Source organism: Oryza glaberrima, chromosome 2 (genome assembly GCF_000147395.1).
Source record: "Oryza glaberrima chromosome 2, OglaRS2, whole genome shotgun sequence".
NCBI lineage: Eukaryota > Viridiplantae > Streptophyta > Magnoliopsida > Poales > Poaceae > Oryza > Oryza glaberrima.
This window is the reverse complement of record NC_068327.1, coordinates 8142292-8161184: the sequence shown is the minus strand read 5'-3', so window position 1 is coordinate 8161184 and position 18893 is coordinate 8142292. Positions and strand designations below refer to the sequence as shown.

Genomic DNA, 18893 nt, shown 5'->3' with positions numbered 1-18893 from the left:
CATTTAAGAAAAAAAAAATCAAGGTTTATCATCCTTAAAATTCCCTTGAATTTCTTTCGATCCAAAGGAAAGGGCCCATAAATTTTTTGAGTAATTTTCACATTAATCATTTCAATTTCACTAGTAATGAAAAATAAAACCCTAAGTTCACCGTCAGATATGGAATTTCAACTATCACATATTCACATGAACAGTGTGAATGAGACAGAAAATACGTAGATATTATTGTCGGAATTGCCTGCAAAGGCTGTTATAGGATACTGAACATAGCATACTGAACAAAAGAAACGAAAATGTAGCCTCTCCCAACATACAGATGGGTCTCTGAACAGACGAACATCAGCAGGTCGGCCTTCTACTTGGACCTAAGAGATGATGAGATGATACTCTCAGAAACGGCAGTTACCGATTCCGCGAAGCGACAGCATTTCTAAACGCCATGACTAGAGTTTCAAGCTCTGCCTGCCATTGGTGACAGCCTCAAGCTTCAGGAACAACCCGGACTCAGTTTGACATCACGCGAGGCGACCGCGGACGCACGGGTGTCTTCGAAGGGCTCACCCTGCAACAATGGAGAATGGATGGGGCTAAGCAAATAATGATTCTTCATGATGCTCCTGCATCAACTTCAAAACATTGGATTTACTCTTTACCTGATAGGAAGTGTGCCAAGAACCATTCCACTATAGTTCAGGGCTAGAATGGCGCTTTCTGCCTGCAAAACAATAACATTCGAATCGGCGTTTCAAACACACTGAACAACTACCAAGTCATGGGTTGGAATGCACTTTATGAGTATAGTACTACAAAATTATAGCACTGAGAAACCTTGCTCTACTTACTTGAGCAAACTCAACAAATGCAATGCACGTCGAGTGCACATAATCACCAAGGAGCCTCAGCCGAGAAACCTGACAGAACAGTGCAAGGTACTGTTAGTTTCAGCAGAAGGTCTAAAGGAAAGAGAAAAGCAAGTTTTATGTACTTATGTGGCACACCTTCCCACAAAGCTGCTGAAAGAAAATCTTTACATCTTCTTCTGTAACCTGCACAGTTAGGAAGACAATTATGTAAAGCAGCTTGACTCTTGGAGAATAGAACATACACAAACTCAGTCGCAGGTCAATATTACTGTACCACAGGGAAAAGAAAATCATATGGTTAGTTCTTTTTTGAAAAAAATAATCTAAAAAACAATGTGATGAGCCTGAGACCCCATATTATCATGAAATCTGGCAATTAGGCACTGAAAGAAAAAAAAAATATCACACTACCCTTTTCTGAATATCTACATACTTAAGTATCTGTCTTGAAGACACTTGGTATCACTTCAAAATCAATATATTCACTGGGCACACATAAAGACTTTAGGGGAAAGGACAGATGAATAAAGAATAACGGCATCTAAAGTAGTACAGAAGTACATACTATATTATTCCATAACAAACAAGACCTCAATTCAATGTGGGAGTAAAAGTTATGCATTAAATCATGGGTCCATTGCTTGCAATGTTCATGTGTTAACAACGGCGCGAAATAATAGTCATTAAAACTAGTGCAGAATTTCAGCAGAGAAAATATCAAGAATCAACATATTAGAAACATGTATATCAGCCTCAGCTCATTTTAGAATATGTAAGCAGATGATGTTGCTTAAGTAGGATTTATTGAACCGCATAATCATTTAGAATGCTCATTGGATTAAACACAAGTGACCAAGATCAAAATTCTGTTGAACAGGTACAGCACAGCACAATGTAACACTATACTCTAAATTTCAAGATCTAACATGTTAAGGGTCCTTAAGGATTATCAAAATGACATGCATATAAACTCACGTACCTTCTTATCTATGTTAGTACAATATACAGTCCTTGAGACCATTTCTTTTTCATCTTCCGTCTGTACAGAAAAGAGCATTACATGTTGTTGATGTGTAAAAGGAATGCTGGTAGTAAGCTACAGGTAGACTTGAACTATGTGATCCAATAATTATCGTACCCGAGGAAGAAATTTAGGATTCACAGGCAGAATAGCTGTTTTGGAAGGCAAAACTCTAACAGGGTAGTAACCAAGCATGGTTCCTCCTAGTGTTAGTGCGGCCCTTGCACCGGCTGCACACAAGAAAGGATAACTTTATGATTGCTGTTTATCTATACACAAAATAAACAATAGTTGTGAAGGTGTTACCATCATCAGCAAATTCAATGAAAGCAAAACGCAAGACTGAGTGTGGATCACCACAGATACGGCAATCTACCACCTACAGGTAAAGAAATATGAGTGTAAGTTATCCATCCAACAGTCAATTGGATCCATAGACAGAAAGGTGTTTACCTGATATCAATAACAGATAAAAAAGTAACATACATTATAGTCAAAAAAAGATATGAATTTGTTTTGAAAGACTTGTTCTTTTAGTCATATAGTCATAGATGACTCCGATTCAGTTGGTGTTATAACATTCTTGCAGTAATACATGTATCACTTTTGTAGTCATAAAGATAAATAACCATTGACAAACAGCAGATTAACCTTTCACATGCGAACATTGTAAATATGATGTGTCAGCACTCTGCTATGCCTCCATTTAGTTATACAAACAGGGAACTTTTATATGTTGAAATACAGCATTCATCTTCGCACTCTAAAAGAAGGTGCTAAACAGCGACTCCAAACTAACAAGTAATTACAACCGAATCATCAAATGTTTTAATTTCACCTTCCAAAAATACTACAGAGACAAAACACATAATTCGAAATAACAGTTATCTTCTTGGTTGCATCAATTCACGTCTCAAAACAGATGGTGCAGAGGAATTCAATTGTAGCACAAGCTTATACTTTGCCACAGGAATGCCAATCGGTAAAGGCAGCTATTTATCAGTTTGCAGTCAAGTATCTTATTTTAAAGACCGTGCCAAGCAAACCATAAAACTATCTGCTGACAAAATCTGAAACCAAGAGGGCAGATAACAATTTTATCCATTATGTTTCACATGAAAATGGAAGGCACACCATTACGAGCATCAGAAATCACATTATCAAGGGAGTAACATAAAGTAACACATCTCCTCAAGAATATCATAACTTACTTGTCCACAGTTAGAAAACACTTCGGCAAGCTTCTGTTCAGTCACCTAGAGAGGAAACAAAAAGATGATCAGACAGCAAAAAAATACAAAAACAACACACATCAAACACACCACTCTCTTTAGATTGCTCACTTGCTGATCAATGTCAGAGACATAGACGGTCCTCCGCACACTATCCTCCCTATCGGCGCGTCGTGTCCGGCCTCCCGTCCTCCTCCTTCCCTGGTTGAATCCACTCCTTCTCTGTTACAACCAAGCCAGGGTCAATTGATCATGAAAGCATAGCACCACCAGAGTCAATCAATCAATAATTCAATATGCACACAATTATCAGTACACTTGTGTTTGTTCTGAGAATCAACAGCCGAAAAATGTAGGTCCACAAAAACCAATCCTAGTAGACATCAAGCACAGTGCTCATATCACATCAAAAAATAAATACACAAATCAAATCCTCATCAACCAGCGTACAACCACAACAGATCATTAAACACTCCCTAGCCTCCTGATTACTACCGATCAAACATCTGAAATCAAAGTAACACGATCCGATCGATTATGTCCTTGAATTTTTTGTTCTTTTTACTGGCAAAAAGATCCTTTTTATTTGATGATCATCTCAAAGACTGCGATTTTAACACAAGATTTTTGAAAAAAAAAACAAGACAAAAGGAGAAAAGAATCTTGCAAAAGAAGACAAACAAAAGAAGGAACAAAAATGATCACCGTGGCCTAAAACCCCGTCATTCTAGGCGATCGCAATGCGTAAATCACCAAATCCTCACGCGATCACGAACTCAATGCAAAAAAGGTCAAACCATATCCGGTCAAATCAATCCGCGTAGCTGCAGAGGCGACCAAAACAACAATCTCGTTCAGCTCACCGACCCGGCGATTCTGCGGCTGCCCGCCGCCGTTGCTGGATCCGTCGCTGCTGGAGTCCCTCCCGCCGCCGCCGCCGCCGCCGCCGCCGCCCACCTGCAGCTGCCCGGCTCCGGCGCCGGCCCCGCCGAAGTACTCGGCGGCGGAGACGAACACCGGCGCGTCGGCGGACAGCCCGCCCGCCGCCTGCGCCGCCGCCGGCGGCGGCGCGCGGCGCGACGATGGCACGAACTCCTGCGCGCGCGGGTTCAGCTTGGACATGAGCTCCTCCAGCTTCCTCATGTCGCTCTTGTACTCCCTCTCCTCCTCCTCCTCCACCTTGGCCGCCTCCTCCTCCTCCTCCTCCTTCCCCTCCACATCCACCACCTTCGCCTCCGCCTCCGCCTCCGCCTCCGCCACCGCCCGGATCGGGCCCCTCTCCGCCGCCGCCGCCGCCGCCGCCTCGATGGCCACCATTATTGATCCCGCGACAACCTACCTCGCCTCAGAGCCTCGGGGAAGGAGAGGAAGAGATCAAATTCTCTCTCTTCTCCTTCTTGGATTCTTGCGGCGGCGTTAGCTTTTTTCTTCTCTCCCTCGAGAGGAGGAGGCGAATGGTGAATGAGAAACAGTGAACAAAGGGAGATGTGAGACCGGCGATCGCTTTCGCAGGAGCGTTGGCTATATAAATAGTTGGGTTTTTCTTTCTAACGAATTTTAAATTTATTTTTTCATTTAAATTATGAAAAAAACATTTTTATTTAAATTATGAAAAAAATAAAGTGAATAATCTTGATTTGATTTTAATGATAAACCAAATTTTTTTTTGTGTGGCAAATAAATTAGTGATGTTGGAAGAGTGCCGGTGACTTTTTAACACACAGCAGATACAGTTTTTTATAAATTAAATTTAGAACGAGTTATTTGTAAATTGTATTGTGATATATTCACAAGATAAGAATGATTTTATTCATATAGCACCTTGAAATAATGATATCATTTTTAGTGGCAAACTATTTCATTTTTGAATTTTTTTTCTATGAAATCTAGAGAGAAGACCTAGCCATTCTAAATATATAAATATTTAAGAATGTCTACCACACAAAGATGCTAGGTTCAACCCATGCACGTGAAATTTGCCTCCTTTCGAACAAAAAAAAAATTTATAGACATTGTGGATGAGATGAATCCTATAAAAAATCATGCGAAATTATTGTGTTCAAGGAAGTCCATGATTTGGAAAAGGTCTAGCCCTGTTCCCATTTTGTTTTTACAAAAGTTAGTTTTTTTAGCTTCTTCTTCTAATTTATTTTTAATTCTATAAATAAATATTCTTAAAATCTCAGTGAGAATCAGGACTGCCTGAGAAAGACGATCATTTTGGAAAGATGATCATTTTGGCACTGCCAATGCCAAAAGCTGTCCATTGTAAGAAAAACTAATTTAGGGTTTTGGTAAGTAAAAAAGTTAGTAATTTGTAAAAAGATTATTTAAGTGAGAGAGAGAGAGAGAGAGAGAGAGATAAAGAAATGGAAGGGGGTGTGCGTGTGGGTAGGTAGTTGGGATGGGAGAGGGAGAATCGGGAGGCGCGAGCCTCGGTCAGAGGAGGACCCCATCTCCATCTCCATCTCCATCTCATCGCATCGCCAAGCGAAGGGAAGGGGAGGCACACGTCACCGGCCAGTGGGCCCCACCTGGCGGTCCACGCACTGGCCCCGGATCTCATGCGGCTAATTTTAGCCCCAAGGTTAAGGGTTACTACTACTAAGTACGACGCAGTAAAACACATCAGAGAAGCCAATGAACGGTAACAAGAATAATAATGATGATGATAACGTCTTTGACTGCCTCTTCCGCAGCTGCTTGTCTTGTGTTTAGCTAGGAGTAGATCTCAACCTTTTTTTTTTCCCATAACGATTCATACACATTTCTTATGTTTTTCACGGAAATTAATAAGATGGATGAAATCAAAAGATGGTTGTGATTGTTTCAGATAAAGATTTAAGCGAAGAGTTAATTATATTTTAGAACAAAATATGAATGTTGAAAGTAATTATATTTTTGGAGGGAGGGAGTAATTTTTTGTCTCGTACATGTGTAGTTTGGATTTTGAATCTTTTTTTTTTAATAATGATTCGTAGGTACTAGTAGTTTCTATGGAAAAAATGTTTTGGTTTATGCAGTTTATTCGATCAAGTTGAAAGATTATGATGTTTATCTTCATTGACTTGAAAACAATCAAACACGGATAATGGCCCATCAGAAGAAAAAAACAGATTATGATTTTGGTAGATGCCGTGTGTAGCAAGTTCTCAATTGAAATTTTTCTTCAAGAAAAAGAAGGTTCCAATTGCAGATACTACCGGATATATTCCTCAAGATACATATCCGACAAATAAGCATTGCCTGGCTGCTCGGATATATCATCAAGTCTTTGTTATTTGTTAATCCATCTTTGATGGAATCGAAATATGATTTTGCACTTTGAGTGTGGATCTGAACTGGGACAACTGTGTATATATGTAGTTTGTGCAATTCTTACTCCAAATTTATTTTGTCGAGATGGTTGTTAATGTCTTTATAATTTATAACATTTTTTCTTATTCTTCATAATAATATTTTTGTATTTAATCTCTTCATGTAATCTGTTTTTGTTTTTAATTTCTAACCAAGTAATGAAAGAGATCAGATTTGATATTCCTGCACCATCTCAAATCATGCTTGAGATGTAATTAGTTGTTATTTCCCACACTAATTTTGCAACACAATTAGAAACACACAAGATATGGTGATGGAGTTGTGGATACAACACTCTACCCATAGTCATTATTTCTAAAATATCATACAAAAATGAGTATACTGTCAATAGCGATTTAGTGAGAGGTTAGCAAAATATTTTTTATATAGACACGCTTTCAAGTGATTTGGGCTATGTTCCTTTCAGTTTTAAGATTATTGTAATCTAAATTCAGATTACTCTAAGCTGAATTATAATAAGCTGACATAAAATAAGCTACAAATTGTTTGTTTCTCTGGATTATTTGAGGCATCTCTAAAGGTAGTGGGTCTTTAGCCACCCAATAATCTAAAAAAAGCTCATCCAGATGAGATTATTAGATTATACTAATCTAGTTTATAGATTATAATAATTTATCATAATAATCTACTTATTTGTTTCAGCTAGCTTACTCCTAATAATATAGATTATAATCATCTTAAACTAAATCACACAGGGCCTTACTTAGATTAGGGATTATGGATTATGGTTAGCATAAGCGTTTGAGCGTGTGTTAAGGGATATATTTTATGATGTATGTGTGTTTTCTATATACTGGAAAAAAATGCTTTTAGATCATACGGTATGCATTTAGAGCCATTCATAATCAAATTTCAATTTTAAGGGCTATGCTTAGTCAGATCCTAGGAAAAGAAATGGTGAGGACGGAGGAGCGATTTACATAATTGTGGTTGCAAGAAATCCACTCATGTTTAATTGGCACACTTGAGCGAAAAAAAAAGGAAACACCGTGCAATAACAGTTACAGGTGGATGTTTAGTGTGTTATCCGATCATTTTTATTGATAGAAAGGACAAGAGTTTCTCTTTCAGAGTAACGTGAGACACGAAAACGTGAGCAGGATAGGAAAGTGCTGGAAATCAAACTTCACAAAACAATTAATTACCCATATTTTTTCGACTCTAAATCAAATATCCTTAATCCAACAATTAAATATAAGGGAAACAATTTGGATAGAGCTAAGCATCTGATCAGGTGTGCTCCATCAGACCTTATAACATGACTATTCCCGATTTACGGCCTTTAATTTGTCCTCGAAATAGTTACATACGTACAGTACTATAATTAGATAGTCTCTGCATTATATTATCTCTGTCTATAAATATAAAGATATGGACTCTTGACCTTCATTGTAAGGAATGGTGACCTAAAAGTTCCAGTTATGACTTTGGAACAAAGAAATACCTTTATGATAATTCCAATAAAATTTAGAGAGATTCTTACATGAGCTCAGACCCCATGCATGGAGGAATTCTTGGATGGACCTTACGCTCTTCAAAGTTCAAACCTATGGAGTATTCAAGCTCCTTTGAAAACATTTTCTTTTTCTATTTTAATATCACCATAGCATGTAGGGTCCCGCAGTCAAATTAATGATAATGTACTTTTTTTTTTTAAAAAAAAAGGAACTTCTTCAATGTCCCAACAAGGCCCCATTCCATCACATGTTCTTAAAGAAATTTTCTCAGAAAGTTCTAAATATTGTTGTCAAAGTTACCAAATACGTGTCATCGCTAGTGATAAATAAACATATTATGGTTATAAGGATTTGCAAAACAGAATCCTAGCATTTTTGAAACAATATTGTTTGAAATAACAAAATAGCTGAATAGAGCAACATAAATGTTGTGGCATAAAAATAGAGTAAATGGGTGTCCGATATGTTGTTGTTTGAGTTTGAATGATAGTTGTTTTTTGCAGAAGAAAACATTAATTAGAGCGATTGTAAAACTTGAGGTTATATGCACATGTGTTTGATACCTAAGAGTTTTAGCAACTTTCATTGTAAAACCTGGATTTTCTATAAGTTACCCATTTCTTTAGCTTATTTTTGTAGAAAATTGCAATTATTTTTTTAGATAATGGAATTCATTCCATGCTTTGTTTCGAAGAAACTACTTCAAAACGTCTGTAAATTGAAAAATATAATTTGATGGAAAATATGATAACTAACTAGAACACCAACCTAAACACAGAAATGGCAATACATCTCCATACAAGTTTGACAAGATCTGCATAATCTATAGTCCTTGTCCTGCTCCAACCTTTGCTATAGGTACCAAAGTCAAAACCATTAGAGAAGATAGGTCGTCGCCCAATTTTAAAACCAAACTCAAATTTGCAGTCCTATATCTCACTTATAAATCTAAAGTTGTAAACATTTGACACTGTCATAAATGTTGGTGAAATAATAGTACAACATTGTTGCACGAGGGAAAAAGTGCAAGAAATATGCTCCTTTCTGATTTATAATATTTAATTTTGGAGTAAAGTGTAATGGTAGTCGCGGGTGTGTCATATAAATTGTTGGTTCTCAAAATACATTTTCGGGTCTACAAAATTGTCATGGGTATCATATAAGTCCAAACGGCTCCAAGCCGCTCCACACGATGGCGTGGCATGACATGGTGACGCCTTTGAAAATGTTTTTTTTCTCCCCTCTCTTTTTTTAATTTTAATTTTTCAAAATTTAAAAACATCATTTTCTCCTCTCTCTCTCTCTCTCTTAATTTACTTTTTTTATACGACTGGCACGTAGATTCTAGTGACACATAGGCATCACTGTGACATGCCACGTCAGCACACGAAGCGGGTTGAAATATGTTTGAATCTATATAACACCAAGATAAATTCATAGACCTAAAAATGTATTTTGATGGTTCAAAAACATAGGTGACATATTCACATAAGTCTAGGAATCACCTCGTGCACTTCACTGTTAATTTTGACTACCAATTACTCTGGTTTCACCGCTAGTATAGACCGTTTAATTATGGTGAAAGGGATTTATATGTTTATATTTATATAACATACTTTACTGATATACTTTTATTTAGTTATAATTTTATTTATAAATTATGAGTAGTCAAACTTAAACGATAAATAAAATTATTTAAGTATTGTGAAACGGGTATATCTCTTAACAAACTCTCGGAGACTGCATGCACGTTAAAAAGGGAAAAAAAAAGAAAGAAAGGTACAATTTGTTTTTTGTGGATATGCGTATACTAACCGACCATCTGATAGGTGTACAACATCTAGTGCTCCACATGTCAGGAGATGAATGTGTCAGGGTTATGGATACCACATACCTAATAATAGTTGACTAAATCTCGGCAGGACCCACTACATACCATGTCCTATACAGAAGCAACTTTCGGATATAGGAGGAGTTCCGGATAAGGAAATACAATCAGAGTTCTACATGGAAACGACAATGACTACTCGGATTGTATTTATATTGGTTTCCCTAGTTCTACTTGGACAAAGAGACACCTATGGGTATAAATACAAGCCCCCCTAGGAGGAGAGGGAGGAGGATCAACACCCAACACAATCGACATACACAACATAGAAGCCTACATACGCCAAGACACGCCGCCGGATATCGACTTCAGGGATAAGCACGGCTAGTACCCTATGGTGTCTCCAGATACTGTTAGGAGAGACGAAAGCGCTATCTCTGATCTCACCGGGCACGGATTCGAGGAGGAAGGCTACCCTGTTATCGACCTACGAGTCAGACCTTCAGACCGCCATGTCGACAACAGTTAGATAGGCTACCCCAAATATTGTACTGGTGTGATTATCATGAATAAGAGCAATACCGGCTTCGGCCAACAGGATGTAGGGTTATTACCTGACCATTCAGGGGTCCGAACCTGTATAAAAATCCCCGTCTCCATCTCTTTTACCTCAGTCTCGCGTATATCCTAGTACCAACGATCCCCATGCCATGCAAATACCGTAGTTGAGATATCAAACATCGACAGTGGCGCGCCAGGTAGGGGATTTTGGTGCTTCAAGTTTTCGACGAGATGAGTTTAAGAGATGAACTCTCCAACAACAAGTTACTCGACAACATCGGCTCTGGGAGATCTAACCCGAACGAAGTACGTTCCCCCGACGAGATCGAGATCATCATCGTCAACAAATTGATCTACCTCACCAATCGGAGTACTTGAGCTGACCGTGGAGGACAATAGTTCACTACTTCGTCGGCGCCGGCTATATCTTCGGGTCACAGTGTCTGCTCTGAAAATTCACTAGAGCCGATCGGTTGACCATCTAGCTGCCAGATCAACGCCATCACCGAGGAAACCGGACGACTCATCCCCTGAATCCTAGACGACTATGTGTGCTCGTATGCTGTGTGGGAATCGGACTCTAATTATCCCTTGCCGTGACAGGAGACTTGTGAGGCCACGTAAGTCTAAGGGATACACGGTCAACAAAATTACCGATTTCCTACCAACTGCACATGCACACGTGGCTCAACTCAGATTCAAAGATCAGACAACACACATCCATACGGCATACATGCATGGTGACTTTAGTTATATGTGTATATGCCATCCGGACAAACCAAAGGTATTTAGTAGGTTAATTTTCAAGTTAATCTACTAATTTTATAGATATATTCAGCATATATCTACATAGGTATGCATTATTTTATATGCAATTAATCGTACCTGTTTTTTCCGATCTATAAAATATTGTCAGATCAATAATTCATTATGTCTACCTAGAGCATGTTTTTTTTTATACAAAATCTATTGCGCGAGTGTCCCCGATGTTAAATCGACTACGGTTTAACACTGGGGGCTCGCTCTATTTTCTTCCATATAAATTATGCTTGTTTACGGTTTACATAATGCCTGATATTTACATCTGCTCGTCATATCCTGATAATGCTAGAAGATCCATGCAGTTTTTGAGTACATACTCGATATTATCTGCTATATATCTTGTCTTCTAGAAAATATTTTTCAGGAAGAATTGAGCACTCGAGTAGGTTGTTGGTCAAGTACACCGCATTATCGAGAACGATCTCGACAAATGCAGAGTCGTCGCGCCCAACCCACCAACGAAGACCGACGACCTATCTCATAGCATCGGCCATGGCTGGACTACTCGAGAAAAGGTTGTTAACGGATAATTCCTCGCGAACACCGTCGGCTTGATCACCCGACATGATTGCGAACGGACATCCGGATATGCTACAAGTTGGGTGCGTGAGTCATGCTGGCCACATGAGACGCACATAATAAACCAACTCTAGCACTTCCATTGGTGTTCGAGAGATAATTCTACTCGCTCGCTGGTCCTCGAACCAGTACGTAGCAATCTCTCGCACCGCAACTTCCATTGGTGTTCGAGAGATAACTCTACACGTTCGCTGGTCCTCAAACCAGTGCGTAGCAATCTTTCGCACCGCAACCTCCATTGGTGTTCGAGAGATGATTCTACTCACTCGCTGGTTCTCGAACCAGTACGTAGCAATCTCTCACAGTGCAACTTCCATTGGTGTTCGAGAGATAATTCTACTCGCTCGCTGGTTCTCGAACTACTAAGACGTAACAATCTCTCGCACCATGACTTCAGATGGTTGAGGAACAGCTACGACTAGTCTTCGACCGGCAGCGTAGCGGTCCTCATACCACGACTCCAAATGATCGAGAGACACCTACTCACTAGTTCTCAACCAGTCAATCGTAGCGCTCTCGTACATTTACTTCTAGTGGTCGAGTTTAGATTACATCTGGTTCTCGACCAACGGTGTAGCGATTCTCCCACTACCCTGACTTCTAGTGGTCGAGTTTAAACTATACCTGGTTCTCGATCTGCGGTGTAGCGATTCTCCCACTACCTTTATTTCTAGTGGTCGAGTTTAGACTACATCTAGTTCTCGACCAGCGGTGTAGCGATTCTCCCACTATTTCTACTTCTAGTGGTCGAGTTGCGACTACCACCTGGTCCTCGACCAGAGGTGTAGCGATTCTTCCATTACCTCTACTCCAACAAAGTTGATATCAGATACACAATATCGCCAAGTGTTTTACCCAGAGATCCCTTACCACAAAAGACACCTAGCATTGAAACCTATCCTAATGTCCCTTTACGCCGTCTTGACAATGCCTCCGAGGAACCTAAGGGAACTTCGGCTGGGGACGCCCAGAGCCGATAAGGCCTTGTCGGATCCTTCAGAAACAAAAGACCATGTAAGATCTGGTCGTGTAAGAGTTCTCGCCGTGCGTATTAACCAAGCCGTGTAATCGGAAATGGATTTTCCAACTTCATGGCTGGGGGCTAGGATCAGTGCTTGTTCAACCGAGGTAGGTCAAAGGTAAAAGAGCCTTATCTTCCGAGAACGATTCTCCGATGACAAGGCTGGGGGCTAGGGAGAGTGTATAACTCAACAAACTGACTGATCGAAGTCGGTAAAAGAGAAGACGCTCATATACAAAAAATTGGTCTGTAAGTTTAATTCATTTTCGGTTTTCATACATATTATAACATGTCACCCTTTGAGCATTCGCTCGGAGGCTATTTCTATCTAATATTCTTTTCTGAGTATTGATTTCAGGAAAATTCTACTTGACATTGTCAAAGACTTCATGTCTCTATGGATCTACACCAAGATCGACTAAGGCGAGTACGACAAATGTTGACAAGGCTCCGTCGCAGACTCTACGCCTACTCGATTACTCAAGAACGGTTGGTGGATCTCGACAAGGAATACGGAATGAAGAGATGGTGTACCCGCCGAGATAAAATTTCTTGACTTCAATCCAAATTCTCGATTACAACAAGACGGGAGACTTAGTCGTATGCTCTGTACTTTCTTAGTTGACGTCGGAGATTGACTCAGACAAACCCTTTAGGTGTCCGCGCGAGGCTGATAAAGGAAGTCTAACGTTATCTCTGAACTCACTGAGAACGGTCACATGAGCTCGATAACAGTTACTCCAAGGTCTGCGGTTGAGAATATGAACCTGTTCATTTGCATTGAAGTCGGGGGCTACTGTCATGGTTATGGATACCACATACCTAATAGTAGTTGACTAAATCTCGGCAGGACCCACTACATACCATGTCCTATACGTGAGCAACCTTCGGATATAGAAGGAGTTCCGGATAAGGAAAGACAACCAGAGTTCTACATGGAAACGACAAGGACTACTCGGATTGTATCCATATTGGTTTCCCTTGTTCTACTTGGACAAGGGGACACCTATGGGTATAAATACAAGCCCCCCTAAGAGGAGAGGGAGGAGGATCAACACCCAACACAATCGACATAGAAGCCACAACATAGAATCCTACATACACCAAGACACGCTGCCGGATATCGACTTCAGGGATAAGCACGGCTAGTACCCTACGGTGTCTCCGGATACTGTCAGGAGAGACGAAAGCGCTATCTCTGATCTCGCCGGGCACGGATTCGAGGGGGAAGGCTACCATGTTGTCGACTACGAGTCAGACCTTCAGACCGCCATGTCGACAACAGTTAGATAGGCTACCCCAAATATTGTACTGGTGTGATTATCATGAATAAGAGCAATACCGGCTTCGGCCAACAGGATGTAGGGTTATTACCTGACCATTCAGGGGCCCGAACCTATATAAAAATCCCCGTCTCCGACTCTTTTACCTCAGTCTCACGTATATCCTAGTACAAACGATCCCCATGCCATGCAAATACCGTAGTCGAGACATCAAACGTCGACAGAATGAGTCCCAGTGTTTCCAGAAAAAGCAAAAATCATCTTGGGGTGTTTAGATCACCGGTGTAAAGTTTTAGCGTGTCACATCAGATATTATATAGGTTGTCGCATTAGGTGTTTGGATACTGATAAAAAAAACTAACTATAGAATCCGTCAGTAAACCGCGTGATAAATTTATTAAGTCTAATTAATCTATCATTAGTAAATATTTACTATAACACTAAATTGTCAAATCATGAAGCAATTAGGCTTAAAAGATTCGCCTTGCAAATTAGTCGTAATCTGTGCAATTAGTTATTTTTAGCCTATATTTAATACTTTATACAGTATTTAAATGTTTGATATAACATGATGTAAAATTTTAGAGTTGGATCTAAACATAGCCTTAACCTATCCACGAGACACAATTACAGAGTCAGTACTACTACCACCCAGGAGAGTGTACCTCAACTAATCTGTATTAATTAACGCTAATCGTCAAGCGGCTTCGACAACTGTACCTCAACTCAGCGGCTAGCTAAGCTTGCTAAACTGATGCAACCTTTTCGGTTTTGCTAATTACGTGATCCTGTTAATTAGGCTAGCTGCAGATCAGGCAGAGAGAGGAATCAGCAGCGCATCGCCGTTATCTTCTCTCTGTTGACTAGACCAATTAATCAGGAGAGCTTAATTAGCTATTCAATTAATTTTTGTGAATTGTCTAATCATGGAGATGGAATCGAATTAAAGCAAGATTTTGGAGGAATATATATGCATCATCGATGGACCTGGGGATCGAAGAGATGATAATATTCCTCCTCCAAACACGTCAGCTTTGTTCAGTGCTTCCCATGAGGAAATATATGCTGGATTCGCATCATTTTTTCTGGGGTTTGATCGATCGATGCATCTCCGGTACGTTGCAACTAGTATGTACGTGACGTGTGTAAGTAGCTGTCTGAGTCCGGAATTGATATATACCACACAATAATCGAAAATGCTCAAAATCGAGCGTCCAATGCGGTGAAAAAAAAAAAACCGGGCGCCTCCGCCTCGCCTCCCACGCACGTGCGCCGCTTCTACCATATGTCCTCACCACTCGCGCACCGTTGTAACAGCTGCCCGGATATAACGAAAACATTCTATTAGTGGGATTTGTTTTAATTTTTTTCCACCAACAATGTTTCAGCTAGTGTACTCGTGATGTTTTACTCTGTATGGATGAAATATTACAGTGGATTTTGATACTGTTTCATAAGTTCATCTTAATGGACACGTGGTTTGTTGATGTACATGGGTTTTAAGTGTTGCAATGGCTTTAAATCGTTTGTTGCATACGTTGAACCAAATTGTTTAATCTAGTGATCTGACCATGTTTCACTTTTTTTTAAGAATTGAAACATTCTCTGCTAAAACATTATTTTTATATAGGGTGAAAACAACGCCCGATTTTTTTGAAACCGTTGTTTCATACGTTGTAACAAAATGTTTCATCAAGTGATTTGATTATGTTTCAGCCTTTTACAAGATTGAAACTGTCGACGTTTGATGTCGCTATTCCGGTATTTGCATAGTATGGGGATAGTTGGTACTAGGGTATACGCGAGACTGAGGTAAAAGAGATGGAGACAGAGATTTTTATACAGGTTCGGGCCCCTGAATTGTCAGGTAATAACCCTACATCCTGTTGGCCGAAGCCGATATTGCTCTTATTCACCATAATCACACTAGTATAATATTTGGGGTAGCCTATCTAACTGTTGTCGACATGGCGGTCTGAAGGTCTGACTCGTAGTCGACAACAGGGTAGTCTTCCTCCTCGAGTTCGTGCCCGGCGAGATCAGAGATAACGCTTTCGTCTCTCCTGACAGTATCTGGAGACACCGTAGCGGACTAGCCATGTTTATCCCTGAAGTCGATATCCGGCGTCTTGTCTTGGCGTATGTTGGCTTCTATGTTGATCTTCTGTCTTGATCCGTCTCGATTGACTGTATCCCCTCTCCTACTAGGGGGCCTTGTATTTATACCCATAGGTGTCCCCTTGTCCAAGTAGAACTAGGGAAACCAATATGGATACAATCCGAGTAGTCCTTGTCGTTTCCATGTAGAATTCTGGTTGTCTTTCCTTATGCGGAACTCCTCCTATATCCGTAGGTTGTTTCCGTATAGGACATAGTACGTGGTGGGTCCTACCGAGATTTAGTCGACTACTATTAGGTATGTGGTATCCATAATCCTGACAGAAACTTTTTTGATCTACTTAGTGAAACATGTTCGATCTACTTAGTGAAACAATGCTCGATTTTTAAAAAAAATAAAAAATAAAATCGAACATGTTTCATCAAGTTTATTATAGGACCAACTTTTTTTATATATTCTTGTTAATATAATTCAAAGCTTTATGCCAGTTCTTCCCTAGGTTCACCTCGAAAAATGAAAATCTCTGTTTAGAGATACTTGGTAGTTAAAACTCTTCTCACTAAACACTAAGTATTGTACGCTTGAGTTTGAAAATGTAAAAATTATATGTATAGATTTGTCTTGAAAAATACTTTTATAAAAGTATACATATATCATTTTTCAATAAATATTTTTATAGAAATAAGAAGTCAAAATTATGTTTTGGAGATCGTGTCGCTGTTCTAAACGACTTCCTTTACGAGTATGGAGGGAGTACACCTGTTAGAATGGAGAGGACGGAGTGATATCCATTATCTAAAATATGCCCGATTTCAGACCAAGCCGAGTGCATTTACTGTAAAACCTATCAACTGGGTGCAGCTCATCCTTCTCTGAAAGTGACCTAATTAACTGCGGACAATTTATTAATCAAGAATTAATCAGGCACAGGGACAGCCAGGCAGGGTACAGTAGCGACAGGTGCATGCGACGTGGCGCGTCGTGGCGTCTGTAGCAGCAACGGGACAATCCGTGTTCCAAAATATGTTCATTTTACGCATTCTATTATACCAATATCAAAATATCTTTATTTACTTTCTTAAATCCTAATACTATTATTTCTTCTTTTATCTATTCGTAATGTATTTATTTTATATTTTTATAAATTTCAATACAATAATTACTTAAAATAAATTTATTTTAGAATGAATAGAGTGATAAAAAATAAACTTATTCTGATACAGAGGGTCGTGGGAAATAGGGGAGTTGAGAGATTGATGCTCTGTGCTACAGGAACCATCGCTGTCTGTGTTTGCCCTAGCGAATAAGAGACTGAAGAGGACGAAACTGAAAAACTGGACCGCTCGCGGTTTTTTTTTTTAAGGGATGATCGATCCAAATAATTGCACGAGTCGGAATCAATAGCGATATAGGTCGATCGTCAGACGGAGGAGGACGTCCAGCTCGTGGAAAACGCCGGGGACCATGCCTCGCAAAGAAGGATCTAGAGAGATTTTCCAACTTGTTTTTTTAATCCGGTATTTTATTAATTACTCGAAAAAAAATATCCGTACGTTCTAACGGGTAAAGTCTATTTTAATCTTATTATTGTTATATGGGTTAGTTAAGATAAAATTCAATGTAAGAGTTCGCTTACATATATATTTTTTTAGAAAATTATGAGCTGCAGATAGGAGTCCGATCGTATCAAATTAGCAAGCGAGTTTTTTAAATAGATTTCTTATATGATTCCTTATGTATTACCAAAAGTGAAAGATCATGTATTTCCAAAAGCAAATGAACTTAAATACCGTCTCATACACGGATGACGTACCAAAATACTGGCAAAAACATATTCAATTTTTATAATAGTAGAGATTCGCACGTTTGAACTGCAAAGCTAGCTATGGCCCTGTTTAGATCCCCTAGTAAAATTTTTCACCCTGTCACATCAAATATTTGGACACATGCATGGAGTATTAAATATAAACGAAAAAAATAACTAATTACACATATTGCGTGTGAATTGCGAGACGAATCTTTTAAGTCTAATTACTCCATGATCTGATAATGTGGTGCTACAATAAACATTTACTAATGACAGATTAATTAGGCTTAATAAATTCGTCTCACATTTTACAGGCGGATTCTGTAATTTGTTTTGTTATCTCTCCTGTATCTTCTTTTAAGTAGGTGATTAATTTCAGCCACAGTTCACAACGCCAACACACAGGTCCGGGAGAAGGCTAGCACCGGACCGGCCGTCGCTAAGTGTGACCGACTGCCGCTAGGCCAACAACGGAACACATACGCGCCCAAAAAAATGCCCTTACAACCAACACAGCGCCCAACTCTATCCACGTCTTCCGGATTTATGGAGAGAGGGTGAGAGAGAAGATGGAACACCTCTCCCCCCTAGGCCCTTTCGACGTGACCAACTTGTAGAAACTAGGATGCCGCCACAAGAGGATGAAATCTAGAGTGTGCTTGCACCAATTGCTCGAGTGGTTTCGGCAAGGGCATGCCTAAATGACGTCTCCAAGGAGAGAAGCGACGGAAAACCACCGCCGCTGTCCGTCAAGGTCTCAAAAGAGCCAATACTGGGCTTTCGCCCGGCAACCACCCTTGAGGAGAGAGACAGCACGACAACGTCCTCAGGAGGGGAAATGACACTCGAGCGCCATCGTTGTAGGTCCGACCAAGGTCGGGCTAGGTTTTCACCCGCCGCTCACCACCTGCAAGTCAACGGC

At 39.8% G+C, this 18893-nt stretch overlaps 1 protein-coding gene across 1 annotated transcript; it reads right to left on the bottom strand.

Annotated features, from left to right (window-relative positions):
• Nucleotides 1–200: 200 nt before the first annotated feature.
• Nucleotides 201–4608, bottom strand: LOC127763745 (polyadenylate-binding protein-interacting protein 9-like). Its single transcript, XM_052288538.1, has 10 exons — nucleotides 3984–4608; nucleotides 3228–3338; nucleotides 3096–3140; nucleotides 2191–2263; nucleotides 2002–2114; nucleotides 1843–1902; nucleotides 999–1046; nucleotides 843–911; nucleotides 654–715; nucleotides 201–562 (listed from the first exon to the last, which is right to left on the bottom strand). Exons 1-10 carry the CDS (start codon nucleotides 4431–4433, stop codon nucleotides 505–507), a joined length of 1089 nt encoding a protein of 362 aa, XP_052144498.1. The 5' UTR covers nucleotides 4434–4608; the 3' UTR covers nucleotides 201–504.
• Nucleotides 4609–18893: the final 14285 nt, after the last annotated feature.